Raw genomic sequence first — 24796 nt, forward strand, 5'->3', positions numbered from 1 at the left:
GGAAAATATGCTTTAGATCCTGCCAGGTCCAGGTTGGGATTCAAAATAGACCCTGGCATTTCCCAACAGCCCCCACCAGCCCACTAAATAGTGACTGTCTATGGCATCTTACAGCAGCCCCTCTGGCATTTGCCTAAAATGACAGATTAGCTGTCTAGGCCTAGATCCTGGTGTAATGAAAAACATTTTAAATCTTAGCAAATTAAAAACAATATACATTGAGCTAAGGAACAGAGCGAAATGCATTATTCTCATTGGAGTTTTTTGTATGCATTATTAATCAACTGGACTGGTGTCAACATCATATAATACAGTGCTGGGGGACAGCACTGTTCTGTTCTTAAATCGAAACCTCATTAAAGTTACAGTAACACCAAAAAAATCAAAGTGTATTAAAATAATGAATATACAGGTATAATGTACTATTGTCCTGCATTGGTAAAGGCTGTGTGTTTGCTTCAGAAACCTTGTCAAAGACATGTAACCTGTGCCTTTTCTCCTTTTTTCCAGGCTGCTGAATGGCTGCCCAGTGGCTATACAGCAGGGTATTTATTTGAACTATCATAGTATTTCTGAGGCAAACACACAACCTTTATCAGGCATTACATTCTAATTCCATTACATTTTTTTATTTTTAAGTATTACTGTTTCTTTAATCTCTTCTAAACAATCCCTCCAGCAATGTTGCAGTAGGTCCTCAGAATAAATCTGATACAAATAAATCTCAACCATTACAGAGAATGAGGGTAATATTTTTAATATATACATAGTTACCATCACTTTTATGGGTGAATTAAAAACCTGTAAAAATAACATGAATGAAAATAGCTTTAGTATGGGGAAAATCACTTGTGTGATCCTGGGGCTCCCAAAGAGAGGCTGACTGGGGCAACTTGGCCATCTAGCTTTTTGACCTCACAGAGCACAAGGACAAAATCAGTGCCTGCAAACAAAGTTGGCTATACAAATAAAAATCTGCTCCTTCAGTCAGACCTCCAAATAAACTGATGTTTTCTCAATTTGGCCACTTTAATAGTGGGCCAAATTAATCTGATCTGAATGTCCAACGCTTATATCAAGGATCTTTTGAACTGATGTGGTCCTTGGCAAGTGGAATTTTCCAGCTTGGCTAATAAGTACCAATCTGCAAGGTATTTGATTTGGATCCATACATTGCCCAATAAAATGCTAAGTCAGGAAAAAATACCTGCCAATATTTATATAGCCATGTCAGCAGGCAGCGTGGGACGTTCAGGCACCCATTGACAGTCATTTATTTTCTTTTAGAAAACTTGATATCATTGATCTGTCTGTATTACTGGTGTTGTTTAATTTGTATAAATCTTGTATTAGAGCCATAATAATCCTCACTGTTACTCTGACTTTTAAAACACAAAATATACTGTAATGCTGTGTATAACCCCCCTCTATTTACATCCCATCCTAACATTTATGTAATAGATTCTTTAATCTCTCCCTTTAACGTGTACAGCATGACCCACCCAGTCTACAGATTCTTTGATTGGATAAGTGATTTCCAGATATGATGAAGGTACGGCACGGGCAGTAGGCTATGGCAGTGCAGAAATACTTGGCATCACACAGTTAAAACAGATTGTATAATGTTGCTCATATGGAGTTAATGTCGCTTAATCCTCAGCAGAATTGTCAGCTTCATGATCTGTTTAAACTCCAGTTAGTTTTTACAGCATCTCAGGAAACAATGAAAAGCATGTGAGTGTGTCCTTATTGTAATGGCATAGGAATAAAGTCAGTTTTGCTTCCTGTGCCTCTGGCATTAACCCTTAAGTGACAAACTGCCAGCAACTCCTCACTGTAAAGGTTAAATGATTACACTGCAAGCCTTTAAAAAGTATTAGCTTCTTCTCTGCAAAGGCCAATATTTTTATCATCTCTTCTCGGAGGTGTCTGTCTTAGTGTGAGTGCAGGAAGGTTGTAGGATTACCATAAGCTGACTCTTCCTCACCAGGGCTGCTCTCAGCTGTTCCTTCATACCCTCAATCTTCACTTCAAGTTCTTTTAACTCTTCCTGTTTGATTCCTTTGGGCCGCCCATTCTCACAGAGACCTTCTCTAGCACTCGCCTTCTCCAAATTAAAGTGCACTCTCCTCTCCTGGTGAGCAGGAGTCCGACGTAGGTTATTCCACACAGACTGGGGGGCACCCGTGGCATCTTTCTGCAGGTTACAACTGGCCAATTGGAAAAAAAACACACACAATAAAGGGTTAAAAGGAAAGGTAGCAGCCTTAAAACATTTAGGGGCCTATTTATTTACATTGGAGATAAACATGATCTGTGATGTTGGCCATAGCAAATATTTAGCAATTACATTTGAACGGTCACCTACAAGTAAGAAAACAAAAGCTGTGCTATGGCCAACATCACCGATAATGTTTGTCTCCAGTGTTAATAAATACACCCCATACTGTATCATGCTGCTGGCATTTGCATTCAAAATACGTTCAAAGACAATTTTTAGTAAGTTTTTTTAAGTTTTTAAACAGCTTCTTTTAAAAATGCACCACACAAATGCATACTTTCCTCCTGTTATGATTTTTATGGTGTACTTTTTATTTTTAAATTACACTGTTTATATAGCAAATAATTCACTCTATTATTTACAATTTTATTCTTGAAACAACAAATGTATTTTTTTTTAGCTATAATATTGGTGTGTGGGCAGCCATCTTAGTGCATTGTGCCTGAGTCTGAGCTTTCAGAAGGAGCCAGCGCTACACATTAGAACTGCTTTCAGGTAAGCTATTGTTTCAACTAATCCCATGTAACTGGAGGAGTCCCAAGCCAGACTTGGATTTCTTACTATTGAGTGCTAGTCTCGTATCTATTGGGAGCTGCTATCTTGCTACCTTCCAATTGTTTTGCTGATCGGCTGCTGGAGGGGAAAGGGAAGTGGGTGATATCACTCCAACTTGCAGCTGAGCAGCAATGTTTGATTGAAATTAATTAGAGCACAGGTCACATGGCTGTGGCACCCTGGGAAATGAAGTATATGGCTAGCCCCATGTGAAATTTTAAAATTAAATAAATTTGTGTTATTGAAAAATGGATTTCAATGCAGAATTCTGCTGGAGAAGCTCTATTAACTGATGCATTTAAAAAAAAAAACATGTATACTATATGCCCAGGATATCATAAGGGATACCTGAGGGCAGGTTAAAAGTGGCAGTGAAGAACTCTAAAGGGGTGCACGTGTCTGGGGAAAGTGGTAGCAAATTTGGTCACTGGGGGTGCCTCACATAGGCTAGCCATGTCTTCCAACAAAAGAATTGGGTGCTTCCACCATGAGGCAAGGCGAGAAGAGAAAACAGCCACCCCTAGTAAATTGCAATTATCTGCTTAAAGCTTTTAAAATTCTTGGCCCCACCAGAGTCTGACTTGAAATGTCAGTTGATATGTAAACCATACATACGTTATGGCCAATTGCTGTTATTTCTACCCTTTATATGAATGTTGGAATGCTTTCTTAGGGCACTAGTTGCCTGGGGAACACTTCTAGTTTTGTTTATTTTATTTCCTTTGTTTCGTTTGTTATTTTCACAAAAAAACTTGTGTTATTTTAATTTAGAAATCAATTAACCAGTATTAATCAGTACAGTCCGAGGGAAAACCATACAAACACCATGAATGCAGCATGAGCATGAGTACAGCACACTGGACAGTATCCATCCCAAGGCCAAAGTGATGTGAGCCACTAATGTTAACAACCATGCACCATGCTTTTCATATTTAACATTTTAATCTTCAGAATATACCCTTCTGAGAAGGTTTGACCTTCATCTGGGACACATTTGTACATACCACTGCACACATAATGTAAACAAAATACAGGTATGGGATCCCTTATCCGGAAACCCATTATCCAGAAAGCTCCGAATTACAGAAAGCCCGTCTCCCATAGACTCCATTTTAATCAAATAATTCAGAATTTTAAAACTGATTTCCTTTTTCTCTGTAGTAATAAAACAGTACCTTGTAATTGATCCCAACTAAGATATAATTAATCCTTATTGGGTGCAAAACAACCCTATTGTGTTTAATTAATGGTTTATTAATTTTTTAGTAGACTTAAGGTATGGAGATCCATATTACGGAAAGACCCCTTATCCGGAATACCCTTGGTCCCGAGCATTCTGGATAATGGGTCCTATACCTGTACATGGATTTTATTATTATGCATGTATTTTACAAAGTATTTGAGCAAACGATTGAATTTATGGAACATTTGTCCTTTGTCATCCTAATATGCAATTATCTCAAAGGAGCTAGCTCCAGAAGAATACATTGATTATAATTTAACATGATTTTAATTAAGAAATGGAGATAAATGTGACTCTTTACATGCGTATCCTATACTCTGTGAGTGTATTGGAAAGTTTTATCTGTATTGAAGTAATTAGGTTTTTACACATATGGCACATGCATTTATCCCACAGTAAGTGCACAGAAGGAGAAGGGAAACGGATAAATTAACCTAAAGTTGGAAATTTACCTATGTGAAGTGGTTCCTAATACTGCCTGAAATTAAGAGGTGGGAAAGCAGAGATTCGTGAGCTACAAGCAAATTACTTTAGTTTCGCAAGCGGAAAGGGATATCACAACGAGGCACAAAAAGGTTGATACAAGTAAAGTTATCACTGGTGTTAAAAAAACACATGGGAGTGCACATTTAAACTAACTAGCAGTATTACACTATACTTTTGTTTTTGATCGGGTTGGAAAATTATTGGGTGAATCTGGGCATGACCCAACTATCTTGGTATATATTGGTACTAATGACAAAATTAATGGTAGGTGGAGGACCTTAAAGAGTGAGTACAGGGATCTATGCTCTAAGATTAAACAATAAGTAAACCTTTTTTTTTCTATCAGTAAAATTATTCTAAACAGCCTCCAGAATTGCCTACCTTTGTCTGACCTGGTTCCTCAGTTACAAGCTGCTCGATTCCTCTCCTTCCTTGTTCAGAGTGAAGCTCTGCCCCCACTTACTGTTCAGGTCTCTTGTCTCTTGTCTTCCTCCAGGAATGCGCAGAAGGCTCTCCACTTCGATTACAGGTAGTCGATATAATGAGAGACCTGAACAGGAAGTGGGGGCGGAGCTTCACTCTGGACAAGGAAGGAGAGGAATCCAGCAGCTTGTAACTTGTAACCAGGTCAGAAAGAACAGAGGGACAAAGGTAGGCAATCTGGGAAGCTGTTTAGAGTAATTTTATTAATAGAAAAAAAAGTTTACTTATTCTTTAAGGAAAGGTCCTCCAATGTAATTTTTTCTGAAGTTTTGCTGGTGCCACGTGCAACTTTAGGGAGACAGGGGGAGCTTAGGGAGCTAAATGCGTGGCTGAAGTCTTGGTATAGGAAGGAAGGGTTTGGGCTCCTAGAGCACTGGGCTGACTTTTCCTTGGGGTACAATCTATATAGCTGTGAAGGATTGTACCTCGAAAGAAGGGGAGGGTGGGTGAAATAGGGTTTTACGGGAAAGCTAGTGTAGAAGGGGCAGTGGGATTAGCAAAGGGTCATGGGGGAGGAATGAGGGGGCATACAATTTACCAGCTAAGGAGCCTAATATTAATCTTAGAACTAACTCTCTGTTACCTAATGTAAATATCATCGGGAGAAGTAGTAACCTCTGCTGCATGGAGCTTGTCAGGTAAATTAGGGGAGCTGGAGTATATTGCATGAACTGAAAATTATGATTTAATTGGTATCACAGAGACCTGGGCTGTGGAGGGACAGAGGGATTAAAAAGGGTGGAGGGGTTTGTCTTTATGTTAAGTCAGATTTAAAGCCACGTGCTAAAGAAATTACCAAGGACAATGTGGAATCCCTTTGGGTAGAGTTTTCAGCAGAGTTTAAGGTTACAAAGAAAATTATCATTGGTGTATGCTATAAACCACCCCCTTTAAGTGAGAAGGATGAGGCCCAGCTACTATTGCAAGTATTGAGGGCAGTTCCAACAGGTTCTTTGCATAGTAATTTAAGGGGCAATAAAATAAAAGCTTTAAAGGTGGCACTAGTTTTATGGTTTAGTACACCTGGTTCAAACTGTGCTAATTCTGTTAACTTTTTTAGTACCCTTGGAGGAGAAAGACATAACTCAACTGTGCTGAACCTTCAAAAAAACTCAACAAATAGTCCCGAGTACAAACCCCCTACAACAGGCCAGCGGCCAATTCATCTATGCTGATTTAAAAAATGTAACATTTTCACTATGTTCCTGCCAAACTGGCAAACATCACATGTTCACTCTGATTGGTCATCTGGACAACTTCCCAGTTTGCTTTGTAAATGGATAAATGCCATATTTGAAAACCCAACTGGCTGGGGTAGTTCCAAGGGCGTAATTTATGAGAGGGGCAGATTTGACATGACCTGTACAAAAATAATACAGTGTAGTCATAAGGTATATAGATAGTGACTGTATTCCTCTGAGGACAGCCAGTGACTAGTTAGCATCAGCAATTGTGCCCAAAGAGAGACATACTGTCCAGATAAAGCTAAAACTATGCTGGAGGGTAGATGCATTGGAAAAGCAGACACAAGGATTACCAAATCCCAACATACAAAGAAAATAATAAAGACTTAGCCTCATATTCCAATTTATATCCAGGGTTGCCCTGCGCACAGCCCTCCACCTGCCCCCTGCTCCCTTGTCAAGAGTTTTCTTCCAGGCATGGGTTTCCAAATGTTACTGCCCAACACATTACCTTATAATGGTACAAGGTAGAAATTGACATCCTCAAAAAGAAAAAATAATAAAGAGATTCACCAACATGTTCTAAAATAAAGCATGAGGAATCTATCATCAAGCAGGGATCTGCCTTAGTACCAGGGTTTGAAGTGCCCATGATTTTATATCCTCACACCAGGTTCCTCCAGCTTTTTAGGTTTAGTTATATACTAACAATTGACTTTATAAGAAATCATCATTCCAGACAGTCGAATGTAAAACCAAAGTAACTTCTAAGGGCTTATATTATTGCATATAAAAACAGTTACGTTGGCATTGTGAGTTATGTCTGTACCTGTGCTGATGATGGCAAATTCTACAAAACTGTAAGGTCCATGCATTATGTTGCTGCTTTACAGGGATTTGACCTAACTGGATAACTGGGCAGCAAATTGGCAAATGAGGTTCAGTGCTGATAAATGCAAGGTTATGCAGTTGGGCCAACATATTAAAAATGTTAGTTATACACTATATGGTAGTGTGTTGAGAAGAATTTTGGGGACTTGCATGTGGATAGCAGACTCTAGGTAGTGTCAATCAGTGGCTACTAAAGTGAATAAAGTACTACCTTGCATAGAAATTGGGGGACATTATTACTTGTTATAAATACATGAGAGGACATTACGGACAGATAGCAGGGGATCTTCATAACAAAAGAACCACAGGCCACACTAAAGTGTGCAAAATGAAAACACATGACAGATGTGTTCTATTGGACATGAATTGCGATACACCAACAAATGTAAAAAGACTGAACTAATCCAAGACCTGTCACCTTAAGAAATAATTCCAAAACCCTTTTTGATAATATTATTGAGCAAAATCAACATTACTTAACATTATAAATATTATTTACATTTTGTTCACTTCAGTCTTGAAATTCACAGTCACAGCAAGAAGGCAGGTACCATTTTGTGGGCATTGGTATTCAGGCAAATTTTGTATCACCCCAAAATCATGTGTGTGCACCAGAATGGGGAACCTGATGCACAGGGAACACAATTATGGACAGTGAGCAGAGAAGGGAAATGTGAGGAGTACAGTGACATCTAGGAAGTGTTGAATGGAAAATAAAAGTTAACTGTCTGTCCCGCCTCTATGCCTAAGGTATAAGGCAGGTAATGTATGATTGTGCTTTTTAATTCATTAGGTGCATTTATGACTGTGAGCAAACTCGGCCTATAAAATAGTATTTTATGGCCATTCTGCGTCATGCTTGGAGAAGATCAAATGACTGCTGGCAAGTGCAGATGAAGAGAATTCATGGCGAGTAATTTCTTAAAAGTATGGCCCCGGAGAAAAACCCAGAACTACAGTAAGTCATTACCATACTAGCCAAACATAGGAGCAGAATAAGCAGTGGTAGACTAGGCTTTCAATAACAATCACTAAACAAATGCAGAGCTAATAAAAGATCAATTATATTTCTGCAAATCATGTTTGCTGCCAATCCCAGGAAAAAAGGTTGCATATTTTTAATTTATGTATATTGCAAAGTTGCTTGAAAATACATTTACTTTTCAAAAAGCTTAAGTTGTGTATGGGTGGAGTTCCCCTTTAAGTCTTCTTTATTGGTTCTACCATTTTGGTTACTGAGTACCAGAGACATAGTAGACAAGGTGTGTCTTATGCCACGTTTTAATTCAATCACAAATATTTATAGACATGCTGAGGGGACATTCCTTACCGTTTATTTAACTTAGGAGAAAGCGCATCTTGATCCTCACATGTCATATTTAAAGCTCGGTGGATCTTCTGTCAGTGAGAGAATAAGGAGCTTTGTAAAAACAAGGTGAGTCCACATATAGGTGTTAAATAGTTAAAATATGCATATATGTAACCAGAGGCTGAGCAGTGGAGCCAATATGAAAGATGAGATCAGTGAAACAGGTAACTAGAAACAGCAGGGGCTGATTTATGAACATATGTGCTAAATTGCACAATAGCAGTTGCCAATAACAACCAATCAGAAATTCATTTTGAATAGTCTACTACAAGTTAGAAAATTAAAGCAAACTACTGGCACCTGTAAATCAGCCCCAAAGAATGTCAGTGTAAATTGAAAAAATGGTGCATCGAGCATGTCCTATAAACAGTGGTTGCAGAGAAAAGTAACATTTTTACTTTGTTGTACTTGTGATCAAGAGGGTTGTAAAAAAAAAACAGGTTTTCAGGAGATTAAAGGGATCTGCCATTTGGGCAAAATGCTTCATTTAAAAGTTTTTGAAGTAGAACTAGGTTTGAAAGCCTGTCATCTGCAGTGATTTGAGCTAGCGCTTCCCATCAGAACAACTCTCATGATTTGTGCTGAAGATAAAATATTGATGTTTGAAATTGAATTTTTGAACAACGAATCACTCAGAAATGACAGATGTTTCTTTTCAATCAGCTAGAAAATCTCTGCGACACACTTTTCTTCTAAAGAAAAAAGTTAAAACCTGGCTGGCTGTGATTTTTGGTATTTCTCTTTACACGGCATGAGAAAAACCTAGGGACTTGTCTTTAGCCATTTAAGGCTCTGTTAGACTGGCCTGGACTGCTAATCTACTATTTGTACTTGGATTATAATAAAGCAAGGGACCTTAGGGAGGTGAAAAGTTAGCTTTTGACCAGACAGACAGAGAGACATAGGAAGGCAGCATAGATAGGACTGAATATTAAGTCAAAGATACCTTCATGAGAGCTTAAATCAAAAGAAAAATATTTTTAAATTATGCTTTTGGAATCTGGGTGGTAAAAAAAAAAGAACTGTAGTCATCTGGCCTTTAAACCAAGGCAGTGGTTACTCATTCTTACCTGACTAGTGTGGAGCCAGTACTTGAACCTGCGTCTTCTCCTAATCCGGGGTAGGATGAGGTGATAGACTACCCTCTCCATTAGTGAAGTGAGGAGTGACCCACAGAACCCAATGCACAGCAGAACAAACAGCCCAGAGAAATGATAAATTCCCATCTGTAGCGTCTACAAGGAAAAAATAGGCAAAATTGCACAAATCAGGTCTTTCGGTACGTGGAAAAAACATCTGTAGCAAGAATGGTACTGCATTTATCACACTGTTTCATTGCTACATCCCTTGTGAATTACCTCTGTCACAGCATAAACCCGTTTACCACAAGGTACCATCTTGTACCACTTGTCATGTAGTGTATCCATAAACCCTGAAGATTTGTAGCGGCTAATGAATTCTGAAATGTTGGAGGTTAGAGGAGAATTTTGAGGCAGTCCGATTCCATATCCTGTATCAGAAAAAAAGACTATCAGCATCCTTCTAATGCCCACTATAGTCAACCCATATTACACTGTGTGCATTACCTTCTATTGCAAAGGGTTTGCCAATGGTGAGCAGTTTGCAGTCGGAATCAATGGAAACTTCATAGTCCAGCAGTGCTTTGTCCATTATAAAAGCATTCAGAGTTGGAGGATCTGTCCTAAGAGACACATATTTTTAATAAATAAGACATGTGCAAAGTACAAAGTGCAAAAAATCTACTGGGACAATTTACTAAGTACAGAGCCTGGTGTCAAGTGCAATACAATGGCACAATCCAACTTGATTTTTTGTACTTTACTGAATTTCCACAGGTCCCCTAAGACAGACAGTGCTTGACCCAGTGCCATAGTAAAATGACTACTTAACTTATCGCCTATTTACAAGCACAACATATTTTCTTTGAATGCCTTACTAAACATCACTCTAAGCTTATTTGTAATGATAAAATACATCTAATTTAACTCAATATCATTAAGTTAAAGGGTTATCTAACTGTAATAAAAAACAACTGTACTGGTAGAGCCGCTACCAGCTGTAAACCACTTCCCACTGGCATGAATGGGAAGCCATGAAACACTCTTTGGGACCCATTATCCTATAAAATGAAGAGTGTAAGGTGGTGAGCTTGCTGCATGTCATATTCATGATAAAGGATAGCAATAATTTTGACATAAAGGACATCAAAATAGCCCTTTGTGCACAAATGTGCACTGACTGCAGCAAGCTTTATAGACCAGCATAAAGTTCTCTGCTAGAAAACCATGATGAATAATTTTTAGAAACACACAAAAAGGATTGGTCTTGGAATAAATGTAATAAAGGCTAGTGTGTTTAGGGAACATTGTATTAGGAAGAAGTTCCTTACTTTAGCAAATGGACACCATCAGATGTTGCTGGGACACTAAACTTGCGCATATAGTTATGCATCTCAGGGAAGCTTTTCTTGATATACTGCTCTGCACTGCTCTCCCACACTGTTCCAAAGCGAAATCCCTGGGAAGGGTGATGTAGCTATAAGGACAGAAATGCATCTTCAATATATAGTATATCACATATAGAAAATTGCTGAGTTTATGGAACCAGTAAGTACTTATCTTGCCTACCTTGGGGTCATGGATTCCTGAAAGTGCTTCAAATGTCTTATCTCCCACCATGACTGCAGCAAGATTGGCAGTGTAGCTTGACAGTACTAGGAGGCAGAATATGGCCCAAAGATTCATGAGAACTCGGCCTGTACAGCATTTGGGTGTTTTGCTTGACACTGTCCTCCCAAAAAGGATGGCATAACAAAGGTTAAGTGCTGAGGAGTAAGAGAAGATTTTCGTACGGTTTCTGCCATGTGGAGTCATTCCAAATGGGCTCTTCCATTCATAAAAGGTAAGAAACAGAGCAGTAATGTGCAAAGCAACAAAGATACCCACCCACATAGACCAGTGTAGTGGCCACATGAAAGCTCCAATGGGAGAGGCAGTGTCCCTCATGCGCACAAGAATGCCCAAGCTAGTAGAATAGAATGGGCTGGTAAAATCAATAACTGTGCTTCTAGCTGAATTTATACTAAAGGAGGTAACAGCCATGTGAGCTGCTCCACTCAATAAGTCACCAACCAGACCCGTCCATCTGTCACCTTTTCGTGCCCCATACTTTCCATCCCCAACAATGTACAGTTCAAAATCAAACCGTAGGTCTTCAGAGAGCTTTTCTAGCAAGTCAATGCAGTATCCATAACAACAAGTTTTGTACTCCAGTGGCACTGAGCCATTTGGTGAGTTAAGCTCCTCAAAAAGGACATCTAAAACAGCTGAATTATTTGTTCGTGGGTCAAGACACATTTGACCAGCTGGGCAACTGCCATCTGCATCCACTTCTCGGGTAAAAACAAAGGGGTGTTCCACCAAAGTCACCACTCTGAGTTTAGTGCGGGCAAAGCCACCTGGTGCTGGTTCCCACTGTTGGATTCGACTCTGCCATAGACCTTCCTCCACTTCCATTTTGCCCTGTCGCCAGCCTCCCACAGTGACCCAAGTTGGATCTCCCAATGAGTCTCTTACCAAGCTCCAAATCCTGTAGTGGTGTTCAGTGTGGATCAAATTATTTGAGACATAAATTTGACCAGTCTGTCCAGAGAAGGATGTGTTAGCCAGAAACCTGAGTATAGAATATAGGTCAATATTAGTCATGTGCATGATAACGTTGATTCAAATTGTTACGCCTTGTACCATTTATATTTTGTGGGATTAGTTATATCTAGATATTTAATAAATTAAGCTTAATGTATTAAGGCGTGTGAACAATAGTATATTATATCAGCTTGTGTATGGAGACATAATCTGAAAGCCCTGTGGTACCATGTGAAATGACCAAAGCATCAGTCCACATTATTGCACATATTGTTCAACCATCAGGTCAAACAATAAGATCTAAGTTTACATGGTTAGTGTCAGTTCCAGTCTCATATTTTAACAGCTTGTAGCTATACTGATGCATTTATTTTTGTTAGAAACTGTAAACTGAATTTGAGATTCTGTTTTTCAGATATTTGCAAGATTTCCTCCTTCCCTGCCCAGACAACCAGTCTAACCTGTTGACAAGAGTCATTTTAGTGTGAAAAGTGGGTGAAATGATTGACCTTTGTTTTATTTTACCATGTACAACTGCACCAATCCAATTGTTTTGCTTGCTGGTTATCCAACTAGATTACATAGGAAGCAAGTGGGAGTTGCAGCCCCTTCACAAATAATAGCATTGTCAGACTGGATTTCTGCAGCAGAAATACATAGTACCATCCAATGGGTTCAAAGCAAAATGGTATTTCAATACTGTCCTCTGTATAACCCACAAGAATATTTAGTTAAACTCTATATTGCAGTAACATGAATACATATGTTATAACATAAACATTCGGTAGCAGAAGTATACCATGAAATTATCAAAATGAAACCTATAGGTGGTATTGTTAACTCAAGAATATTGTACAATTCCTCCTCCCTGTAAAATAATAATTGTAATACATTGTAAAACAGATCAGCATAATAATCATATTATACATGATCAAAGACATGTTCGCAACGTCATGCTAACGAAAGATTCTGAATACCAAAAACAGGTAAAATCTCTGACACTATATTTACAGAAAGGGGGCACTCTGTGTTGCAGAAAATTATTAGGAGAAGACTATGAAAAGCAAAACCCAAGAAATCATTTTAAAGAAGAAGGAAAGGTAAAAACTAAGTAAGCTTTATCAGAAAGGTATATGTAAATACAGCCATAAGCACTCACAGAAAAGCTGAGTCCTCTATCAAAAGAAACACAGGATTTCTTGTCTCCTTTTGTGTAAACATGTTGTTCAAGTGTCTGACTACCTCTCTCAGAAAAAGTCTTCATTCAGGTGGCTGGAGTCTGCGCAGTTCTCTCCTCTTTCCTGCTCCCCCCTCCCACAAAAATGCTAAGAACTCTCTCCCCCCTCCCTTAGGAATGTGTGATCTGAGCTATAACGGCTAGACTGCAAACAGGAAGCCACTTAAAATGGCAGCTGCTGTATTAAGCAAACAGAGAGACCATTTAGGGCTTTTTACTCAGGTATGGTAAAGCTTTCTGCAGAATAAATATATTGTTCTAGGTGTCACTAATGTGGCGAATCTATTGGTAGTAAAATGCCAAAATGACTTTCCTTCCCCTTTAAATCATTATCACATTCATTTTTAAAAGTTATGAATCCATTACTACAGATATAAAACAAATTGTACTCTGATTTTTTGTATGAAGGCATATGTAGTATTGCTGCAAGTCTCTGTAAAAATGATCACAGTAATGAAAGAAAAATATTACTAGAGAGAGCTGAGAGCTACTTCTATAAAATCTATTTACATTATAATATAACAACGAAGAGAAACATAATGAATTAGTTCTCAAACTGACATATATTATATCACATTCTGCACACAATTTTTTTCTATGATAAATTCCACCAAACAAAACAAACAACAGCAACTATAAAATGAATTTCTTTTCTAAAAATTATTTTATCAGTTGCCAACCCTACTGAAAAGCTACATTGTAGATGGGTTAAGGAGATAAATATGAATTTAAAGACGACTATGTCTCCAGTTACCCTATACCATACTGGGCAGAATTGTTCCTGGTTGTTTTGTGTAATGTGCTCTACTAAACCTTTCTATTTCTATTAAACATTTTGGGGCTGATTCACTAAAGTGCGATAAAATTTATCGCACGCTTTTTTGCATTAAAATAGACGCGATAATTAGCGCGCGATTCACCATAGTATTATCGCGTGCGTTAAGTTGCCATTTCGCATGCGTTAATTTTCGCACAACCGCATGCGCTAGTTTTAACGCATGCGTTAATTTTTGCGCTGAAAAGAATACGATCGCATGATTCACAAACACTTAGGCGCGCTAAATATCGCATTGGTCTATGCGAAAATTAACACCTACTTCAGGCAGGCGATAAATTATAGAAAAGTACAGTAAATGAGTTTTTGTCAATAAAATATGGAGTGTTATTTATTCAAGTATGTGTCTTTTTACCAAATTTTACTAAAGTCTTGGCATGTATGGAATTTCGCTACTATAGCGATAAATATTTAGTCGCCATAATATACAGTACTATAGTGGTAAATATTTAGTCGCCATAATATACAGTACTATAGCGGTAAATATTTAGTCGCCATAATATGCAGTACTGTAGCGGTAAATATTTAGTCGCACAAAATACATTTCTAGGTATATTTTGGCGATTTCTTTGTCACGACTTTGTAATCTCGCGACTTGCGGACATTTTGTAGCGATTTTGTAATCTCGTGACATGTGCGACTTGGGGCCATTTTGTGTCATTGAGCCTGCAGTCACACTACAGAGAGCATCATGCCTGGGGTTTCTGATCTGCTACCAGGGGAGAGGCGCTATATTGTCACCTTTTTCCTGCGCTCAGGATATGACAACCCGCCGCTGGAGCCCTTAGGCGTCCACAAGAGGAAGAGGGCGATGGTGTATGAATGTATATATATGTATAATATATTACACAAAATAACATCTTGCAATACTATCTCACAGAACTTCAGCTAGCGCCTCATCCCCAGGCACAACCCCAGGCACACCAGGCTCCTGTGGCCCCAGCACCCAGCCAGGCCCACCAGGCTCCTGTGGCCCCAGCCAGGCCCACCAGGCTCCTGTGGCCCCAGCACCCGGCCAGGCCCACCAGGCTCCTGTGGCCCCAGCACCCGGCCAGGTCCACCAGGCTCTTGTGGCCCCAGCACCCGGCCAGGCCCACCAGGCTCCAGAGGCCCCAGCACCTGGCCAGGCCCACCAGGCTCCAGAGGCCCCTGAGGCCCCAGAACCCGGCCAGGCCCCCGAGGCCCCGGACACTCCCCCCCTTCTTTCCTCCCCCAGTTTCCCCCCAGGCCAAGCGCTGGCCACCAGGTTCTCCTGCTGACGAGGGACCATCACGCCGGTCAATGCAGGAGGACCTGGCCAACATCAAGGCCGAGCTGGCCCAGCTCCAGGGGGAAATGGCTGAAATGCGGAGAGACATTCAAGAACTCAAGGGCGGCAAGCCCTAAGTTTTATTTTCCTTATTTTTTTCCCTTTAATTGTTAAAATAAAAGTTTTTATTTTTCTACTTTTGAACTGGTTAATGTCTAATTATTTTTCCTTCCTTGATATGGTATTCTATACTTTAATGTAGTTTCCCCTACACTCTTACATTTATCAGTAACAGCATCAATATGCTATATGGGTTAAATGTTTGCAAATATTCTGGCAACAATTTTGCCTTTAGCCCATTTTGCTGAATAGTAAAACTTGCGTTAATTAGTACGTAGCGTATTTTCTGGCGAGTGTGATAACTGCCAATCCAATGTTTTGTTGCCAGAATAATTGCAATATTATATTTGTTCCCGTTTAATAAAGTGCCCATAACATATTTGCCATTTATTCTGTGTCTAAAATCTCCCACTTAATTTAAGCCACTTTAGCAAACGGACCCCTAAGTATTTGGCTAAATATTCTTAAATGCCCCCCCCCTATTTTATTATCTCTAGCACTTCTTTTTTTTTTCTTACTTAGATTTTTATTGTTTTTTTGGGGGTTTTTTTTGCAAATAAACATTTATACAGCACCTCTCTAGCACTCTGTGCTCTCCCAGGGCAAAATGTCGACAGTTTTATGCTGCCGATTGCCGCGTGCGTAATGTTGCGACAATTAGCGCTTGCGATAATTAGCGTGCATGTGAAAAATACCGCGCACGTTATTTATCGCAACAAAAATATCGCATGCAGTATCGCGAGTTAAATAGCGCAAGTGTGCTAATAGTGAATCATGCGAAAAGTCGCGAAAATTAAGACGCAATAAAAATTTTAACGCACGCTATAAATAGTGCACGTTTTATCGTGAATCGGCCCCTTTATGTCCGTTGTTTATACTGAAGGAGGAGGAGTTAAAGGAGAATGCAAGTCAAAATTTAAAAAACATACTGCTCAATAGTCCTCCTATTGTTTAGTAAAAACGCCACACTTTTGGCTCACCTAATCAAATATTTACTCAGTCACACTTACTTCACATTTTCTAGAACAGGCAGCCATCTCTAAAAAGGTATTTCTCCCTTTCCTCCTCCTCCTTGCTTTATATTGCACATGTGTTTCATTCCCTCCCCCCCCTCCCCTCTGCCAGATCCGCTTCTGATTGGCTGGTGGGCATGTGTAGGTCAGAACAGGAGACAGGATCAAGTTACACACATGCTCAGAGAATAGGAAGGCTGCCGCTGGCAGCCTACAGGAAGGGAAGAGACATTTCAGTGATGTCACTGTAGTCTTCACACTGCTGTAGGCTGCCAGCACCATATCTCAGAGAAGCAAGCAGGGATCTGGGAATTTAGATATGCAGTAAGTACTTAAAAAGAATGCCTTTAGACTTACTTTTAATTTATATTAACCTTTCATTTTCCTTTAAGCCCTAGTTAAGGTAAACAGCAGTGCTTCAACAAACTAGAGATGATTTGAGATAAGGTTATACTGAATGGATCTGCTAAAGCTAAGCAGTAATTACTTAAAGGTCGACACTGACCTTCATTGGTTATGGGGGAGTAAAACACTATCAGATAAGAGTGTAATGTGAATGTCAGACACATGTCAAGACAGGGAGTAGGAAAGCAAAAGTCATTTGTTCATGCACAGGTCTGTGCTAGCAGAAAACAAGTAAGTCAAGAAACAGGAAATTAGGTCAAACATCCAGATGATCAATAGATATAAACACACCATGGGGCCCATTTATCAAAGTCCTAATTTGGACTTCTAAAAGTATGATACAAAACATTTGTATTAAATCCGATATTTTCTTATGTGCGCTAAAAACACGAAAATTTTGCATCATTGTCCCAGTAAAATATTGTGGTACGATCCAAAGGTTCAGAAATTTTTGTATCCGAACAATTGTTCAGTGCATAGTTTTGGAAGCCTCCCATAGTACTCAATGGCACTCTGCAGCTCCAACCTGGCCCAAGGAAAGCCTCCCATAGGGCTCAATGGCACTCTGCAGCTCCAACCTGGCCCAAGGAAAGTCTCCCATAGGGCTCAATGGCACTCTGCAGCTCCAACCTGGCCCAAGGAAAGTCTCCCATAGGGCTCAATGGCACTCTGCAGCTCCAACCTGGCCCAAGGAAAGCCTCCCATAGGGCTCAATGGCACTCTGCAGCTCCAACCTGGCCCAAGGAAAGTCTCCCATAGGACTCAATGGCACTCTGCAGCTCCAACCCGGCCCAAGGAAAGTCTCCCATAGGGCTCAATGGCACTCTGCAGCTCCAACCTGGCCCAAGGAAAGTCTCCCATAGGGCTCAATGGCACTCTGCAGCTCCAACCCGGCCCAAGGAAAGTCTCCCATAGGACTCAATGGCACTCTGCAGCTCCAACCCGGCCCAAGGAAAGTCTCCCATAGAGCTCAATGGCACTCTGCAGCTCCAACCTGGCCCAAGGAAAGTCTCCCATAGGGCTCAATGGCACTCTGCAGCTCCAACCCGGCCCAAGGAAAGTCTCCCATAGGACTCAATGGCACTCTGCAGCTCCAACCTGGCCCAAGGAAAGTCTCCCATAGGGCTCAATGGCACTCTGCAGCTCCAACCCGGCCCAAGGAAAGTCTCCCATAGGGCTCAATGGCACTCTGCAGCTCCAACCCGGCCCAAGGAAAGTCTCCCATAGGGCTCAATGGCACTCTGCAGCTCCAACCTGGCCCAAGGAAAGTCTCCCATAGGACTCAATGGCACTCTGCAGCTCCAACCCGGCCCAAGGAAAGTCTCCCATAGGGCTCAATGGCACTCTGCAGCTCCAAACTGGCCCAAGGAAAGTCTCCCATAGGGCTCTATGGCACTCTGCAGCTCCAACCTGGCCCAAGGAAAGTCTCCCATAGGGCTCAATGGCACTCTGCAGCTCCAACCAGGCCCAAGGAAAGTCACGATACTGAAGCTTGAATGAATTCTGAAACTTTCATACTCGTTGCAACAAATAAGATTTTGTCGCACAAATTGCCGCAAAGAACGAAAAAGTTGCGGAAATTAACGAAAAAAAAGCAGAACATACGCACAGTTCTAAGACAGAAAAAATACGAATTTTTAGTATTCAGACCTAATCGTACTTTGATAAATCAGCCCCTATGAGTTCGCTAACAGAAAACTTACAACTAAACAATGAAACCAAAATATATTCTTTAAAAAGCTATTACTGGGAAAAACCTGGGGTCACCCTTATACATCCGACGCCATCACATAGCCAGCTAGTAACATAATTGTGCAGGACAGAGGACCGCCATTTTGAGAAATGCGTCCCTAACATACCTAAGTATCCACTGGCCCTTACATGGGACAAGGCTGGCTAAGGCTAGAGTTGACGCTAGCCTACTAATGACTTTATTCTTTTTTTGCTCCCAATACCTATTTAGACACTTAGGGGCTGATTCATTAAAACACAAGTTTGAATCCCGAATGGGAAAAATTCGGATTGGATACAATAATTTCTGAAGATCGCAAATATCACGAAAATGCTTACGAAAAAATCGTACAAACGCAAAAAAATCGGTGAAAATACGCTCAGAGTATTTGTGTCTTAATAAATCTCCCCCTTAGTGTCTTTTATTACATAACCCTAAAAGTATAACAGTATAGTTCAACATCAACTTTTAAAATGCAGTTTTGTTACAAGGGGTGACATAATGAATAACAACAAAAGTAAGAATAATGGTAATAATAATTTAGTGTTGTAAAATGGGGCCCAGTACCCTTGTTATATGCACAGGTAAATGATTACTTAGATAACTCCAGCGCTCTGGAGCTTTCACTGCATTTCTTTGTATTGATTATGAAAATGTAAGGAACAGGGTTGGAATTTTAATGTCGGATCTTCTGTTGCACAAGAGTCAAGGGTAAAATCATCAGTAGTAGGGACTCTCAGTGGTTGCTGCACATTTTTGGTATATTTGTATGGCGACTCGGCGAGGCGACCGATATCGTAAAAGGCTGCAGATATCGGTTGACATTGAAGGCACCTAAGCAAAATCTGCCTTCAGGGCTGAATCGGCAGAAGGAGATTGAAATCCTATTGTTTCTACCTCCTTATCTGACGATTCAGCCCTGAACGTCTGTGGAGGGTGGGAACCATCTTTCGTGCGAAAGATCGAAAATCACCACCTTTACATGTTTTGTGCCTAGTGTGGCTGATTCCATGGTATGTAAACCTAAAAAGATCAATCAAGATAAGGAATACTACTGACTATCCACACGTAACTGCAGCACCATACAGTCATTGCAAGACACTAAGGCAAATAAATATATAGATAATAGTTTTCCATTAAAAAAAAAACAAAAAAATCAACAAACAACACTACTTCCTCAGTAATAACATATTAAATTCTCTGTTTATACAATCAGGTTGTCTATTTCCTTGCTGAAGTACCCATTTAGCATTTTGATCCATTAGTCTAGTTAGCATGCTGACCCCTCTGGGACCTAATGTCACCTTCTCAATTCCCATTATTCGAAAACAAATTTGGTGACTGTCAGTGAGTATTAAGAGAAAAGATGTATTCCCTAGCATTATGACTGCTCTATATTCTACACGCTATTTACAATATCCCCTAAAAGTAATTCAGTAGATTGCAGTAGAATTATAGTACATATTTTGTTTAATGTAAAACGTGTTGTTGGTGACAGTGGAAAACATCTATGACATACTAGCCAGTGAGTGGCCCCACATTTAGATTGTACGCTCTATGGGGCAGGAGCTGCTTTCCTGTTGTGCCTTTTAGCACATGGCATTTACTCTCTTTATACTTATCCTTATTTCTTACTATATTTGTTACATATTTACTATTTATTGGTATGCTTGTCCTCCCTGTGTAAAGTGCTGCATATTCATGTAGTGCTTTATAAATAAAGTTATACATACATACTGTTTTAGTTTCCAGCCAAGGGGAACTGCTAGATTGGGTTTTTTTTTTACTAGTCTAGGACAAGCTGTGTTTCTCAGTATTCTACACTTAAAATATGTGCCACAAACCCATAGCTACAAATTATATTCCTCTGTCCTCCTGCTAATCTCCAAGATGGACTTTGAATATGGAGACTTTTTAAATGCATTAAAGATACAGCACCTACATGAAATATAAAACATTTTGAGAAATAATAGGTTGATATTGCAGTTTTGGGGTTTTTTCTAAAACATTAAGACATTCTTGAGCAAGTTATCTATTTATTTATATAAATCCATTAATATTCTTGAGGTGACTCCTAACTTTTCTTGGGCATCATTCTGAATTAATTTAGTCAGTTTTCTTTGATCGTACAGAATTGTAACTCCCATTACATCATTAATGCCTAAAATGCTGCTTCTTCAAATAGATCTGCAAATTAAGGGAATAATTCCCAGTTTGCTAACTGCAAATGAGTATATGCTGAATTTATTGTAATTAGCAACTTAGTGTATTTACATATATTATACATCTAGAATCATGTAACAAAATAGTATTTTCCTAAAATGTGCACAAATCACTAGAACTGAAAAAAATCATTCCCCTTACCTAGACAGGTACGAGCCTGAAGACTCATTCTGCTTAGTTTGCTTGTCATTGCAGTTCACCATGCTTTGTATGAGTGCAAGATCTGGCCTGACATGCACAGCAGCAGAGATGGCCCGAGTCACAAGGCCTACAGCATCGCGTATAAACTTTTCCATGGTAGGCCGACTGACCTCTCCATAAGCCAGGAGTCCTGGAGGCATCCCTTCTGTCGTCATCTCTTCCCCATTAAGGGGATGACCAATCATCCAGTGAAACTCATGTGCTTCCAATCCACAGTCTCTGGCTACACGAAAGACCAAAGAGGACCGTCGGGCATCACAACCATACAGTAGCATAGGAAACTGTGGATTCTTCATGGACTCAAAATGCTGCTGTAAGAAGGGAACCAGAGCAGATTCATCCACAGGATGGATATTAAGTATGGTTCTAGACACTAAGGTAGTGTTGCTGGTCAGGTACCTTTGTATGCTGGCACTATCCCAGGGATGGCAGGTAATGATGTCCACTTCCTCCCAACTACTATTCTGCAGGACACTAAAGAAAATGTCCATGAGGTTCTCCACTGAGCTCTGTGTATCCATTTGGAGGTGAAAAGGGTTCTGTAAAATGTCAGTGTGACACGATGGTTAACAATGCCTAAAACTGACACTAAGGGGCAAAATATGAGTTTACAGTATAATATGTAAAAACTAACCCACAGTCTATTAATTACTATGGGATTTTTTTAGAAGTGTATTTATCAGTGGGTGAAAATTAAAACTCACCTTTTGATAAATCCACTTCTAAAAATCCCATGGGAATGAATACAACACGGGTAAGTTTTTTTGTAAACTTGTATTTAATCATCTCACACAGAAAACATCAATTTATTCAATATCCCCTTCCTGTAGCTACAAGTACAGTTTTTCAACCAGGGCTGTCCAACAGGAGGCCTGCATGGTAGTAATGCTTCTCCATGGTATCTTTATGGTGCCCAGCTTACTGCTTTATATGACACTGTAATAAATATAAAGATTGTAGAAAGGAGGCCAGCACTGTCACAACCCATTCAGGAAGCAATGACCATCAGAATACAGAGTACTGAATATCAATTTATATTCAATATGTTTGGTAGCTCTTGGTGAATCAAAGTAAATTGACAGAGGTCATTTTTTGACTTTCTGGAGGTCTTTTCTGATTGTATTTGAGAGGGTTACAGCTGAGAGGGCTTTCTGTCACATTTCATTAATCACTGTGGGTCATGTCTTACCCCTAGGAAAAATATGGAAGGTATTCACATTAAATTGCTTAGATTAGCCATAGGCAATAAATTACTCCCTGTGTTCTACACATTGTACCAATGGTGCAGCACTCTATCAATCATAAAATTATATTTATTAACTAAAGTTCAGATTGGCCTTCCAACAAACCGCACAGCGAGTATGTGGAGTACCCTTTTCGAGCATATGCCTATTAAATAAAGTTTTATAAACACAGACTGTATGCGGAAGATGTATAATGTTTGGGTCCAAGATGTAAAAAGATCTGAGAGAGTTTCTTATCTGGTTCGCAATTGTTTTACATCAGTTGTTTTATTTTCAGTGATTGTGTATTATAAAAAAAACATAACGTTTGCCAGCTACAACCTTCTTATTTTTAGAAAAAATGTGCAAAACCCCAATAGAAATAAACAAGTGCTTTTTTGTGGTTTCCACAAATCCAACCCTCTATATGATGTGATTCCCATTTGTATGGGTAAAACTTTGACACTAATTCGATAAAATCAGTATTTTATGATTTATGAGTGCTGTGACATTGGTAAATGTTGATACAAGTGCATTCGGAAACACCACACACTACAGCAGACATTTCTTGAGTGCTGCTAAACCAATTGTGTTTGTTTGTGTATATATATATATATATATATATATATATATATAGGTTAAGTAGAGGTGATTTACACAACCATACTCTTGAATAATGGCCTTCTGTGGTGTCACATATAATAGCTACATATTTTCATTTGCAGAAAGCATCACTAAGAACATACAGAAACGTATACAAAACAGATAATGTTAAAATCACATGTGTCAAGACTCTGTGTATCAATATGCATTTGTTACTATATGCTGACACTCTCCAGTTACACAAAATAAATGGAATTGTGTTCAGTTAACACAAATATCATACCAAAGTGCACAGCGAAAAAGAAAAACTAATTAATATAAATCTCCTATAATTTCCTGCCCTGGACAGTGAAAATGGTGAATTTTCATTTCTAGAAAGTTTTTTGTCTTTTTGCCATTACTGGGATTGGGTTTTGTAAATAACTAAAGTCTGTTCGGTGTGCCCAGGAGAAATGTTTAGCATAAATTAGGTTAGTTTTGGATGTCAGCCAGGGATACTTCACTGTTTTCTCCAGGCTGTTTTCTTTAATTCATACACATTGTGCAACTTTGCTGGGGTGAAAACAAAAATAGTGTGAAATTGAATTACCTTGGTAGCCAGTGGTACAATCTGCTCCTGCTCCAGAATACTGATAAATGGGATTTCCAAAAAACTGGACAGAAATTCCAGTTGTAGTAGCTCCTCTTGTGCCTGGGGGAATGCCAACACTGCTGCAATCCCTTGTGCCACCAGCACCTGGCACAACCACCTTGTTAGTGAAGCCGGGCTCCTGTCTCGAGGGGCTCCAGAGACTACCTCCAAACTTAGGTTATAGGGAAGCCAACTGGTGCGGCTGATCCGTGAGAGAACATTCTGAATCCTAGCCTGAGTGTGACCATATGAAGGTAAAAGAGCACCAAGGCGAACTGTGTGCCCTATTCGTGCAAGGATACGGCAAGGTTGTGGGTGGCCACAACATGGCACCAGGCTGCAGAATATCCCCAAGTACAGGTAAAACCAGTGCAGAATATCCATGGGATGTATCCAAAATGCAATAGAGGAGGTAAACTTAAGAGGGAAGAGTGAAAGCTGAAAGGGAATGGGGAGGTTATAGGCAACAGGCAACAAAGATAGAGAAAAAATGAAAGCAGACAATATAATGAGAGGATAAATGAATGAGTTTTAACGGAAAGCAAAGCACAAACAAAGTAAACTGGCAAGAAGAAGAGGTGCCAAGGCAGGAAGGTAATCACATAATCAAACAGAAATATATTTAATCGGAGATCACAGAAAGGGAGAGCAATGCATGCAGGACGGTTCAGAATTAATGTCGAGTTGAGCTCTGCTCTGCTCTGTTTCTGTAAGCTGGAGTCTGGTGATACTGACAGAGGAGAGAGATGGGAGGGAGAGAAAGAGAGAGAGAAAGGGCTTCTGATAGAGAAAAATACCAGAGGGAGAGCAGGTCAAAATATTGATGAACAAGAGGAGGAAAACAAAAAGACAAAGATAAGAATGTCTGAAAAAAGAGGGAGAAAATGGAGAAAAAAGTATTGGAATAGTGATGAAGAAGACAGAATGACACTGTCAGTCAGAAAAAGGATCAAGAATTGAAGTGGAAATAAAGATTCAGATGAAGAACCAGGAGAGACAGGGAGAATGTATAAACAGGTGATAGATAAAGAAGGATACCTGTATAAGTAAATGCAAGGGAGAGAGGACAGTGTAGCATATGAATCTTAAAAGTTGCTTTTTGCCTGTTAATCAGGAACAGGGAGTTTATCGTTCATCAATGCGTCTGGATCCATCAGCTGGGAGATT

At 39.7% G+C, this 24796-nt stretch overlaps 1 protein-coding gene across 1 annotated transcript; it reads right to left on the reverse strand.

Annotated features, from left to right (window-relative positions):
• Positions 1-741: 741 nt before the first annotated feature.
• grin3b (glutamate receptor, ionotropic, N-methyl-D-aspartate 3B) lies at positions 742-24796 on the reverse strand. The gene is made up of 9 exons (XM_018096885.2): positions 23588-24796; positions 21113-21711; positions 11141-12185; positions 10903-11048; positions 10079-10194; positions 9851-10002; positions 9563-9727; positions 8454-8521; positions 742-2210 (listed from the first exon to the last, which is right to left on the reverse strand). The coding sequence occupies exons 1-9, from the start codon at positions 24011-24013 to the stop codon at positions 1910-1912; spliced, it is 3018 nt and encodes a 1005-aa protein (XP_017952374.2). The 5' UTR covers positions 24014-24796; the 3' UTR covers positions 742-1909.

Source organism: Xenopus tropicalis, chromosome 1 (assembly GCF_000004195.4).
Source record: "Xenopus tropicalis strain Nigerian chromosome 1, UCB_Xtro_10.0, whole genome shotgun sequence".
In the NCBI taxonomy this organism is placed as follows: Eukaryota; Metazoa; Chordata; class Amphibia; order Anura; family Pipidae; genus Xenopus; species Xenopus tropicalis.

What these genes read in the sequence shown, in the direction of transcription:
- grin3b (XM_018096885.2), bottom strand. Translation starts at nt 24,013, where the DNA reads ATGGATATTCTGCACTGGTTTTACCTGTACTTGGGGATATTCTGCAGC. An exon ending in TTGTACCACTGGCTACCAAG is followed by an intron (nt 21,712 to 23,587) that starts GTAATTCAATTT and finishes GACATTTTACAG; the next exon opens with AACCCTTTTCACCTCCAAAT. An exon ending in GATGGTGTCCATTTGCTAAA is followed by an intron (nt 10,195 to 10,902) that starts GTAAGGAACTTC and finishes TGTGTCTCTTAG; the next exon opens with GACAGATCCTCCAACTCTGA.